The sequence below is a fragment of the Ctenopharyngodon idella genome, chromosome 14 (assembly GCF_019924925.1).
Source record: "Ctenopharyngodon idella isolate HZGC_01 chromosome 14, HZGC01, whole genome shotgun sequence".
Classification (NCBI taxonomy): Eukaryota; Metazoa; Chordata; class Actinopteri; order Cypriniformes; family Xenocyprididae; genus Ctenopharyngodon; species Ctenopharyngodon idella.
This window is the reverse complement of record NC_067233.1, coordinates 5,787,028-5,799,467: the sequence shown is the minus strand read 5'-3', so window position 1 is coordinate 5,799,467 and position 12,440 is coordinate 5,787,028. Positions and strand designations below refer to the sequence as shown.

At 37.8% G+C, this 12,440-nt stretch overlaps 1 protein-coding gene across 9 annotated transcripts in view; it reads right to left on the bottom strand.

Annotated features, from left to right (window-relative positions):
* Positions 1 to 8,682: 8,682 nt before the first annotated feature.
* Positions 8,683 to 12,440, bottom strand: part of mid2 (midline 2) — a 148,262-nt gene continuing 144,504 nt past the window's right edge. For all 9 annotated transcript variants that reach the window (XM_051918462.1, XM_051918468.1, XM_051918466.1 and 6 more), the window contains one exon: positions 8,683 to 11,706. In XM_051918462.1, coding sequence (XP_051774422.1) covers positions 11,304 to 11,706 — 403 coding nt within the window. In that variant the 3' untranslated portion in view covers positions 8,683 to 11,303. The remainder of the gene's footprint in view (positions 11,707 to 12,440) is intronic.

Below are 12,440 nucleotides of genomic sequence, written 5' to 3'. Positions count from 1 at the left end.
AATCATTTTATGGTTATGTCTGATTCAGAATGAACCATTACTCTGATGTATACTTTCAGTTGTGGGGCTACATCAGTTATTTTACTGACCAGTGGCTCAAATAATGCCATGCAATTTAATTTAAATCATCCCCAAAGAGATTTGATGTAATAAATGGTACTCTAAAACATTCAAAAAATTTGAAGTAGTCTACTAAAATGACTAAAATGTTAATGCAATCAGTGAACTGAGGTGAACTACTTCTGAGCAACCTTCCATATTAAGCAATTTTGTAATTTACTAAAACAACCTTTGCAATTGCATAGCAATGGCTTTTGCCTGGTCAAGCACACCAATAATATGAATTTCATTTGCCACTTTCCTGTCAGAAGTCCATCATGTGTTGGGTGCATTCAGGATTGTCATAGCCAAAGCTCTTGAAACAGGCACTAATCAGCGGTAAACAACTGTAAACACTCATGTCTAAATGGCCTGAAAAATGGGGCATGACGGTAATAAGCTTCAAGCCACTCAAGCTTCTTTTTCCAGAATCCTGTGACAGCTTTCGAAGTGGAAGTCTAGAAGCATACGAATCAAGGTTCTTCATCCCGTTTATTATGAGCGCCTGAACTAATTAGGTAAACACAGTGCCCTGAATAAATCTGTAGTTAATCTTTCTTTATCCACATGAAAGACTGATTCGATTAAATATCAAAGGGTTAGACAAAACTAGAGAGGACACAGGAAAATCACTCCCAGAAGGACGAAGAGGTATTTTTGGAGAGGTGTTTACGCTGAACATGCGCTCCTAGATCAAAGAGCTCAGGTGCTGTATTTCATTCATTAATCGACTGACATTCAAATTACCATCGCTCTTACCCAAGAGATCACGTCTCAAAGGCTTATGCTATCTGCATCCATCGCTAAAGCATGTATTTCCTCCCACCACTTTCAGGAATTGTTTTTGAATAATTCAGTTAAATAGTGCTGTCTACATTAACATTATAATCATAATAACTGATATTATTAGAGAAGGATGATCATCTGGTGCATTGTAAAGTCATGGCAGGGATGTGACGGTCTACCAACCTCATTTACAATTATTTTTTTGTCTGGCAAATGGTTCTGGACCAACTATATACCTGGACAGAAAAATAAAAATAAATCAAGTATAAAACTCTTTGGAACTATATTCTTGCATAACTCACTTCTCCCATACTGCTTTTGCCCAAGGGTGATTTTATATATGCATTACTGTGCAATAAATCTCAATTGTCAGTCATTCTCTTTTAAAACAGTATGGTGCCTTTACAGTGCCATCACACCAATGTCTAAGCTGAAGAAATTTAAAACAGCTAAATGGCCTGACAATAACTATATATGAAGTTATTCATCTAGTAGTACAAGTTTATACTGTGGGTCTGTGCACTATTTTATGAGTTAAACTGTATTTTGTGTGAATTTCTAGCTGAGGTGGAAATTGATTTCATGACATACAGTCAAACCAAAAATTATTCAGACATTTTTGGTATGTTTCTATTAGTGGGTTCAGGACACTGTAGTTCATTTATGTAAGTGAGAATAGCAAAATAAAGTAAACTGTGACATATTATACTCAAAAATTCTTCATACAGTGGACTACCAGTAAAATTGATAAAAATTCAGAAAAATTATTCAGACACTTTGACATGATCATGTTTTGCTTAAGTGTTATCTGACATAATTAAGATTATTTTTTTCTGACACAGTTTAACCATTTGTTTAAACTATAGTGAATAAACTGTATTAATGAATGAAATGTTCAAGGTGTCTGAATAAATTTTGGTTTGGCTGTACATAAAAAATGAAAGTTATAGCACTAATATTTTATTTATATAGTGAAAAAACCCCACTATATTGTAGGATCTGTAGCATTCGGTAACAAAATAATATGGCTGGCTACAGTCATATTTAAAATAAGGCCATTTAAATAACTAAAAAAACCTACATAACATAGAAAGAATCGAGTTAATACTCAATGACTATTCCTAGTCTTATGAGCAATTATTAAAATAAAATTTTAACTTGATTTCATTCCTTGGGGAATGTTATGTATATTTAATATAAAATATATTTTGTTATTATAAATTATATTTTAAATATTTTTTAATATAAAATAATAGTATTTATTATTTAATAAAAGACATTTTTTATTTTTATGTACTCTTCAGTCTTAACCAGTGTTATTTTTGCATTATATACTATTACAGTATTAATATTTTAAATTAGCTTTTATTTTTATATTATCATTTTAATTTTAGTTAAAGTTTTAGCAATTTTATTATGTGCTTTTTTTTTTTAATATTTCTAATTACCTTTATTTTTTTCAGTTTTAGTTTTTGTAAATTTAGTACTTCAACTTATTACATAGTTATTTTATTTTAAAGTTTTTCAGCTTATAAGTTTTTAGTTAACAATAACAGCACCAATCTGTTAAGTGAGTTTTTTTCTCTACACCTCGTGATTGAGATCCTATACGGTTAAAAGACAGAATTACTCTGAGCATTGTAAGGAGACACAGATCCCAGAATAACAGAATTCCCCAGGGACTGGAATTTAGAACACAACTGTAACCATTTCTTTTTGTCTTTAATTGAAAGTCAATGTTGAGGGTCTGAATAACAACACAGGGAGCAACTTTTCTTCTCAACTGGATCTGACTGGTCGATAGAAACAAAATATGTTGCAGAGGAAAAAGTCACATACTAGTATAGTTGAGGTTGCGTAAAATGAACGGTGTCACACTGAGAGAGAGCCAGAGAAGGTAATCACTCACCCTTAGCTGATATCAGCTGTATTCTAGCATCAATCAGCTGGAGATCTATGACCACACATTCAAGCCAATGACCAGTTTCTTGAGCATGTCAGAGGTCCTGTACCTCCAGAGGTGTGCTGAGATCTCGCAGAAACACATGGCCATCACTCTCTGTCTACCACAAAGCCCTGAGGCTCAGGGATACATGGGCGACCGGTGTGATTGATGGCTCCTTGTGAGATTAATCTCGATTGAGTCCAGGAAAGTAATGATCTACAGCCTGCTTAGATCCTCATTGAGCAGGACTTAGAGCGCTGCTTCATCAGTCAGTTGGCTGGGTGCCATGCCTCCGGCCCAGTGTGCTATTTCTAAAAGACAGGTGGTATTCCTCTGCTGCTCCTCCTCACCTCCAAGTATGATACATTCTTGTGCAAAGACTGATTGGAAAGATGTAGCATTAATATATTGTGAAGAAGTGTGATCAATAATGTATGAATTGAAAAAATAGGCCATCCGGCAACTGTATTATAAGGCTGTCCATTTTTTATATTCACTGCAGTTAAGCTTGAATGTGCAAGCAAGAAATGGCTTTGTTTTGATTTAATGTGAACAGTGATGCATGCTAATGCTAATGACTATTTAATAGGGTGACCAGCCGTCCCTGTTTTCAGTGGTCTCTCTCGGCTGGAGCTGTTCTTGGAAATGTCACCATTTTTTACTGTGCATTCAAAACATCCTGCCATATGCTATTGCTGATAGATAGATAGATAGATAGATAGATAGATAGATAGATAGATAGGCGGACACAGACAGACAGACAGACAGACAGACAGATAGATAGATAGATAGATAGATAGATAGATAGATAGATAGATAGACGGATGGATGGATGGACTGACAGATAGACGGACACAGACAGACAGACAGACAGACAGACAGATAGATAGACGGACGGACAGATAGATGGACACAGACAGACAGACGGACAGACAGACAGACAGACAGATAGATCGACAGACGGACAGATAGACAGACACAGACAGACGGATGGACGGACAGGCAGACAGACGGACGGACAGACAGACAGCTGGACACAGACAGACAGACGAACGGACAGATAGACGGACACAGACGGACAGACGGATGGACAGACAGACGGACAGATAGACACAGACAGACGGACGGACAGACAGACAGACAGGCGGACACAGACAGACGGACAGACAGACAGATAGACGGACACAGACAGACAGACGGACGGGCGGACAGACAGATAGACGGACATAGACTGACGGACGGACAGACAGACGGACACAGACAGACGGACGGACGGACAGATGGACGGAGGGACGGACGGACGGACGGACGGACGGATGGACAGACAGACAGACAGACGGACGGACGGAAAGACGGACAGATAGACGGACACAGACGGACAGACGGACAGACGGACAGACGGACGGACGGACGGACAGACGGACGGACGGACGGACAGACGGACAGATAGATGGACACAGACCGACGGACGGACGGACAGACAGACAGACGGACACAGACAGACAGACAGATAGACGGACACAGACAGACACATGGACAGACAGACAGACAGACAGATAGACGGACACAGACAGACAGACGGACGGACAGACAGACGGACACAGACAGACGGATGGACGGACGGATGGACAGACAGACAGATAGATAGATAGATAGATAGATGGAAACAGACAGACAGATAGATAGACGGACGGACAGATAGACGGACACAGACAGACAGACAGACGAACACAGACAGACAGACGGAAGGACAGACAGACAGATGGACGGACACAGACAGACGGACGGACGGACAGACAGATAGACGGACACAGACAGACAGACGGAGAGACAGACGAATAGATAGATGGATAGATAGAGGGACAGTCTTCAGTGTTTAGGTGAACTGTTTCTTTAAACTAATTTTTTGCACATCTATTTGATTTCTTTCCATAAATTTCCCTCATATTGAGCAGCAGCTGGTAATGTGGAGGTTGGGGGTGGGGGCTGTTGAAGGTGGTACAGTTATCAGTGGAACAGATGGGACTAAAGTGGGCTGTTTTGGGGATGTTATGAAGGTGTCAGAGAGTCATCAGGTAGATGCAGCTGCCACAGGTGCTCGTGAGCCATCAGCCAGAGCCTGATGGCTTTTACTGTTCATTACATTCAGCCTGAAAAGTCCACTACACCACTAAATAATGCTACCAGCGTAATATTTTTATGCAATGAATAATGCTGCCGGATTTTAACAGAACTTAGAGAGTGCAAGGTCAGGTGAGCTGGATATATGCCAGCTATTGTGTTGTGCTAACATGCTATTGCTACTGGAGGCTTTAACTGAAGCATTTAAATGTCGTTTCGGGGTCACTGAGAGAACTTTTGACCCTGTGTGCATAACTAGAACGCTTCAGTCTGATATTCATTTATCCTGACAAAGTGCCACTGTGACATATAAGAGTGATGCTAAAACACACTTTCAGGCAGATCTAATTAATTTGTTTTACATCACAGAGACAAGGTGACAAATGATCTAACAAGTCGTTCTGGATCCTCTAATTACTTGTGTAATTAAGATGGTAATTAGAGGGCGTTTAACTGCAGACTAGGTGATGACACTAAGTGGGAATTAACTTTATGTTTAGCTATTGGGTACTCATTATCACTGGCACTGAAGATCTTGATCGACAAGACTTGTTGAGGCTTTGATGTGATTCATCTACCATAAAATTCTTATCCAGTTCAAAGTGCTCAAGGCAAGTTTCTAAGGCAAAAGTCATACTTTTTTATCTTTATAATTTCATTTAGACCTCCAAAGTAGTGTTTTTACAAGTTTTGGCATGATAAATCTTTCTTTATCTATCAATGTTGACATCCATTTCAGAGTAGATTGTATCTGGACACAACTACGGTTGTTGTCTTTTTGAAGAGATGTCTCTCTAAGATACATTTTATTTACAGCAATTTTTGAAAATAATTTCTGAGTACTTTTTTTTTTTTTTTTTTTTTTTACAGCTCTGCATATGCTGAAAGTGTTAGCTGGGCTTTGCAGGAATTTTTTTTCTAGCAGACTAAACAGTAAGCATCTCGGCATATTCAAGGCAAAGTAATAAAGCCTATACAAAAAAATAATGCTTCACTGAACACAGAGCAAGATTAACCTGAGATCTTTTCCTCAATCAATGTGAAGCTAAGCCTGCGCTGCTTTACAGCCAGCTTAACAAATCACACGTTGAACACAACAATCTGGCACATGCCAGCCAGAAGCTTTCATTCCCTCAATCTTTTCTGCTGACATTCTGACGCATTCACTGTTACTGATACTGAATATTTCAATCTGGAGTCTTTGCAGCCATAGTGGCAAAGCAATTTAAGGTCTTGTGTTGTGTTGAAGAGCAGGCAGTGGGGTGAGCTCTTCAAGTTGGGCCTGATTTCCATGCTCACACATGGAGTCTGTGATAAGAGTCATTATCGCAGAGGACCGTAATCACTGCCTCCGCTGTGACTGTACTAGTGCAGGACTGAACCGAGAGCAGTGATGAGATACTGAAGCACTGTAGCAGAAACTCTGTCTTCAATTACACTGAAGGAAACTGACATAAGCAGCAGCTTTATTTAAAATAAAAGGTAATTTTCAGTTCTCTGAAACCTTTAGGGTAACATTTATCATAATGATGATACCAGAACAAGTAATTTTAAAGAACATGTGTTTGTTCATCAGGAATCGATTGGATCGTTGATTGTCAATTGTGATTTCGTAGTGATTTTAAGTGACACCTTCATGCATGAATTGCATTGCAGTAGATTTCAAAATATCAAAAAGTGCAAACCAATGATGCTAGAGACTTTCTCACAACTAACTAACTAACCATTTTTAGCTTGGTAACTAGCTTGGTTTCAAAGTGATTTTCAGATGTATGAAATGAGTTCTCTTTAAGTGCACACAGGTGTCCTAGTAGAGATCAGCCACATACTGGAAACCATAATTCTCAAAATAATTAATTGGTTTGAGTAGGACAAACTTAAATTAAACAAATAAGTTCAGTCAAATGAACTTTTATGAGTATTTATCACTTTCTTTCTCTTTCAAGTTCACAGAACTGATATATTTTAAGTAAACTGAACTGTTTCATTGTTTTGAGTTTTATGAACTTATTTCTTTTAATTTATACTAACTTAAATTTAACTGAAACTGTGCTGGGATTTCTATTTCCCAGCATGCTTTGCCCATATCACTCAAAAGGGAGAGTAAATGCTAAAATGAAGTGTTATATAATGTTTTTACACCATTATGGTGACAAGTGGTGTATACGGCTTGGTTTGAGAGCAAGTTTGTTAAACGCTTTACATTGCTGTATTCATTCAGTAGTGCTATAGCATGCTATTGTTAACATGTTAACAAATTAGCAAGTTAGCAAATTAGCAAGTTAGCATTTTCTGAATTAGTTTGTTATAGCTAGCTATGTTTACACTAATAAAAATGTTCACATTGAGGTTACATGAAAATTCTTATTCTGAATGGAAGAGAATGGAGATCTTTAGTGTGACTGCACTTCATTTGACATGTTTCCATCCAAAGTGGCAAATTTAACTGGAATATTGCATGAAACATTTGCGAATAAAGCACCGTTTCCATCCCATGTGTTCAAGAGAACAAAATAGTCATTTCCTGGGAAATTGGTGCAAAATATCTGTAATAAAAATGGAAGTTGCTACAATCGGGGATGCCACTTTTCCTACATCATTAAGGACTTGTGCGGGCAGACGAAATGCAATAAGCGCGGTCATGTGTGACTTTAGTGTGCATCAAAGGCACTGAGCTTTGGCATTTTTCAGACCTCTTGTGCAGGCGCTCTCAAGTGGACAAGACTGATCTGACTAGTTAAACCAGGACCCACTGATAGTGAGATGAATATCCATTGTCAATACAAGCAAAAATATGTCATCTGAGCAAGTAAGTAGCATATCTGCCACTTTAGTAGCCGGACCTTTTTTTTCTTCTTCTCCATTTACGGACATGACATGAGTACACAAGGATGATTGATGTAAAATGGCAACTTCCCCGCTATATATGTCCCGAACGCTTTTTCAAAATATAAATCACTGTTGGTGATTTATAGGCTTCCCGTTACTCAGGATAAGGCAAGAATACAGTTTTAAACCATTTTAAGTTGTTTTTTCCAATTATGTTTTTTTAAATTTTATTTTTACACCCCAAAAGTCTTCCATATAGTGCATATATCTGAGAATAAATAAGCTGATAAGCTTGTAATGATAAATGATAATAAATGATATGCTAATATGGTACCACTTTATTTTACAGCGTCATTGTTACACGTTACATGTATTTCCTGTAGTGATAACTATACTATAAAAAGTAATAAATTTATGCATAATTACTAATCCTAACCCTAAAGTAAGTACATGTAGTTAATTATTATTACTCAGTACTTAATTGTATAATTAAACTCTGACACCTTAATGTAAAGTGTAACCGATGATATATATATAGTGTGAAATACTTTTTTGAAAGTTATTATTAAAAAAATATTATTTATTATTATGTTGCCTAATGCAATGGCATTTATACATGCTTAAAATAAGACTATATTATTTAGGCTTATACTGCAAAAGCTTGTGACCTTTGTGTCAAGCATCCTGTGTGTCAAACCCTCTCTCGTGCCAGATATAGCAGCTGAGGAACATAAGCAATGCCTTATTATATGACTGTGGGCACTGAATGCCCTGCCAGTGCAGCAGGCATCCTTCTATCTGCTCTTGCTCATAACCTTATGGGCATATAACAATTTGGCATTACTAACCTCCTACTAACACAATGTTCTGAAAAATAGGACAATGATGCAACAAAACACGCATTTGGGATCAGACTTTTATTTGGACTCACATAAATAACAATAGTTCATATATATATTTTTTGTATATTATACAATTTTTTATATAATATATATTTCCTCCTATGATTTACATTCTTTTTTTGCTAAGGTATAACTATTGAAACAGGAGCATTATGTTGATGAACACACAGCTGCTTGAGCACATAATAAAGACTGAAATATCAAAGAAGAGAATTCGGTTCTTTCATTTTTTTTTTTGTTCAGAAATGTAAAAACAACTGCTTGAAAACAAATGTAATTAGTTAATTAGTCAAACGCAAAGAAAAGCACAGCTAACTGGAAACCTGATATGCCATGACAATATCTTTCCTGGACATTTCCAGTAAAAAATGTTTATATAAAACAGCAGAGAATATCACAGGAAATGCTTTGAGCCGGACCAGATCGTCATGCAGTGACCCGGTGAATCGCACTTGAACAAATAGATCAAACTAGATCAGAGATCGACTGCTTTCAAGCTTCTCACCTTTATCTTTTAGCCTCTGAAAAGCCTGAAATTGAGTTTTTACATGATTAGTGACCTGAAAAAAAAAGCAATTCCTCAAGACTTGCCTATGGATATCACTAATGATAAGTGAAAATACTGAAGACTTCCTGCAATACATGTCATCTTGCTCTTTTTAGCATGCAGGGTTGCAATCGAGACTGTCAGAATGTAAGACCAGGACACGTGACAGCGGCTGCTGCATTGACAGTGACAACAGCACTGACAACAGTGTGACTGAATGAGACTCAGAGGGAGGGAAGGTGCAGTAGTGGACATCTCAGGTTTGTGTTCATACAGGAAATAAACTGACAATGATTTGACATCGCTGTGTCACACATCTCCCATACTGTTTGCACTTTCAGCAGTGTAGAACTCAGTAAAAAAGCTCCATCAGCCTAAAAATGCCCTCATTATGGTGTTAATTTATTTATTTATTGCCCGAGACCAAGACAAAAACTGGATTTAAGAACAAAATGATCAAGATGATCCATCTCAAGAACTTCATGCAATTGGCCAGAAATCATAATAAAAGTTATGTCTGTTCATTATTGCTCAACTACACCATTAATGTATCATTTAGCCACAGATCAAACTATAAAACAACTCATGAGTTCACGTTCATGGTGTCTTTAAGTGTCTGATGTCTGTAATTTGTGATTTGTCCATAATGTGACTTCAGCACAAGTATACAGATCGATGCTGAGATGAAGAAAAACTATGGTAAATGCAACTGAATCTTATGAAAACTATTTTAGAAGGTGGTGATTTCGTATGAATTCGTACAATGCAATTTGTACAGATTTTCTTTCAAACCCCACCTCGAAACATAACATGCAGTGGGGCGAAAATACGAATTAGCCACCAATATTGCCAAAATATAAAACAGTTACGAATTGAGAGTGTTTTGGGTAAATGTCTGTTTTGTGTCCTTGCCAACACAAATAACGACTGACTCACATACTTCCTGTGCTTTCAAAGTGGATCTGATGGTAATGCTCTGTGCTTTCAATCAGAAAGATATAAAAAGAACCAAAGCAATCATGTACATTCAGCAGAGCAAAGAGAAAATCCCTACTGACACAAAGCAAAAACTGCAGCAGGACAGTGGCGTCAGTAGTACGAATACTTCCCAAAGTACAAACCACTTTTTCAAGGAAGTATCTCAAGTTTAGCATGCTATTGCAAAGATCTCTTGCTACACACTTGATTTTTTTGCCTGCACTAGCACAAGTGATTGTCTTTATCTGAACCCATAAGCGGGTGTCCTTATTACAGCCCTGAACGTCACACTGCGGAAGATCACGTAAGATTCATCACAGCTATTGAGAAAATAAATCCACTAAACTGTATTTGCTTTGGACGATCATTTGAATCATTACAAATGATGCAACAAAATGTTTTGATTCAATATATTTCTGAATGAATGGATGTGTGATATATATGCACTATGGTTTTGAAATTCAGTTCCTGATGACGTCTGAATGCGTGTCAATGGACGAACACCTCCACAGATGGGATTCTGTTGTACACCGTATATCAGTTATTAAAGATAAATGTTAAAAACACCTGGGGAACTTGTGCCTCATGCTTTTCACAAATAAACAGAAACTGAGATAGTGAGAACAAATCACAGAGGAAATACATATCATGCCATCATCTTCAGACATATTTTAAACCAAAGAATCATCTTTTCTCCCTGAATATGAAAAGAGTGTTATAGACCCATCAGATAATAAATGCAACCCTTAGTAGAAACACCAATCTGTCATCCTAATATAATCCACTATATTCGGTCCAAAAGGAAGTCCAACCCTGTCTCAAGTTAGCAAGTCTTTTTATACACAGGGGCAACAGATTCAACTCTAAAAAGTGCTTTTAGGGATACATTAAAACTGACAAAAAGCAAACTGACGTTTAGTCATAAATAATTTACAATTTAATTCCCCCCATTTCAGCTGTTTAAATCTGAGAGCACTCATTAACCGCTCATTTATGTGACCAGAACAACTAAAGATCCAACTTCAACCTAGCTGTGGAAACCAGGAAAAGAAGAGGGCCAAGGAAACCTTCTGGAATAATCATCTCCCATGATGCCTCAGTGGCAGCTCTTCATTCCAGACACATAGGGCGAATCCTGTTGGCGACAGATGCCCTCTTGCTGCTCGCTGCAGTCCACGAAGTCAGGCACGGGCAGTCCTGACATGATCATCAATGATTTATTCCAGATCATGAAGGTTGGTGCCACCGGAAGCAGGAAGGAAACGTCAAAAGTGTATATGTGCTGGGAGTTCATGGCGTCGTAGAAGGACAGGGTGTTGTTGTCGTAGTCCAGCAGCACTCCCACCCTCCGCAGCTGTAGCGAAGCTTCCACGATGGACTCCTTGTTGTTGTGCCGCACCAGGAAGTTGTTGTTGCAGCGTGAGAAAACCCATGACGATGAGTTTTTACCGCTCCATTCGTTTTTGGGTGCTGACTTGTAGGCCACACCAAGCGCGTACCTGAAGGGGAAATAGATGTACAATGTTGTCATTTGATACACTTTTTAGGGTGGGTGTCCTGGCTCACTTGGGGCCTTATAATTAAGGAAAGAGTTTTTAATAGGGATGCACTGATTCCATTTTTTTCCAGAACTGTTACTTTCGCTGTTCATATTATTGCTCTATCATATTTTATCTTTAAAGGGTTAGTTCACCCAAAAATGAAAATTCTGTCATTAATTACTCACCCTCATGTCGTACCACACCTGTAAGACCTTCGTTCATCTTCAGAACACAAATTAAGATATTTTTGATAAAATCCGATGGCTCAGTGAGGCCTCCATTGACAGCAAGATAATTAACACTTTTAAATGCCCAGTAAGGTAATAAAGACATATTTAAAACAGTTCATGTGACTACAGTGGTTCAGCCTTAATGTTATGAAGTGACGAGAATACTTTTTGTGCGCCAAAAAAACTAAATAATGACTTTATTCAACAATATCTAGTGATGGGCGATTTCAAAACACTGCTTCATGAAGCTTCGAAGCGTGTATCAAATGATCTCAAACTGTTTTAAATATGTCTTTAGTAGCTTTCTGGGCATTTGAAAGTGTAAATGAAGTTGCTGTCAATGGAGGCCTCACTGAGCCATCGGATTTTATCAAAAATATCTTAATTTGTGTTCCGAAGATGAATGAAGGTCTTACGGGTGTGGAACGACATGAGGGTGAGTAATTAATGACATAATTTTCA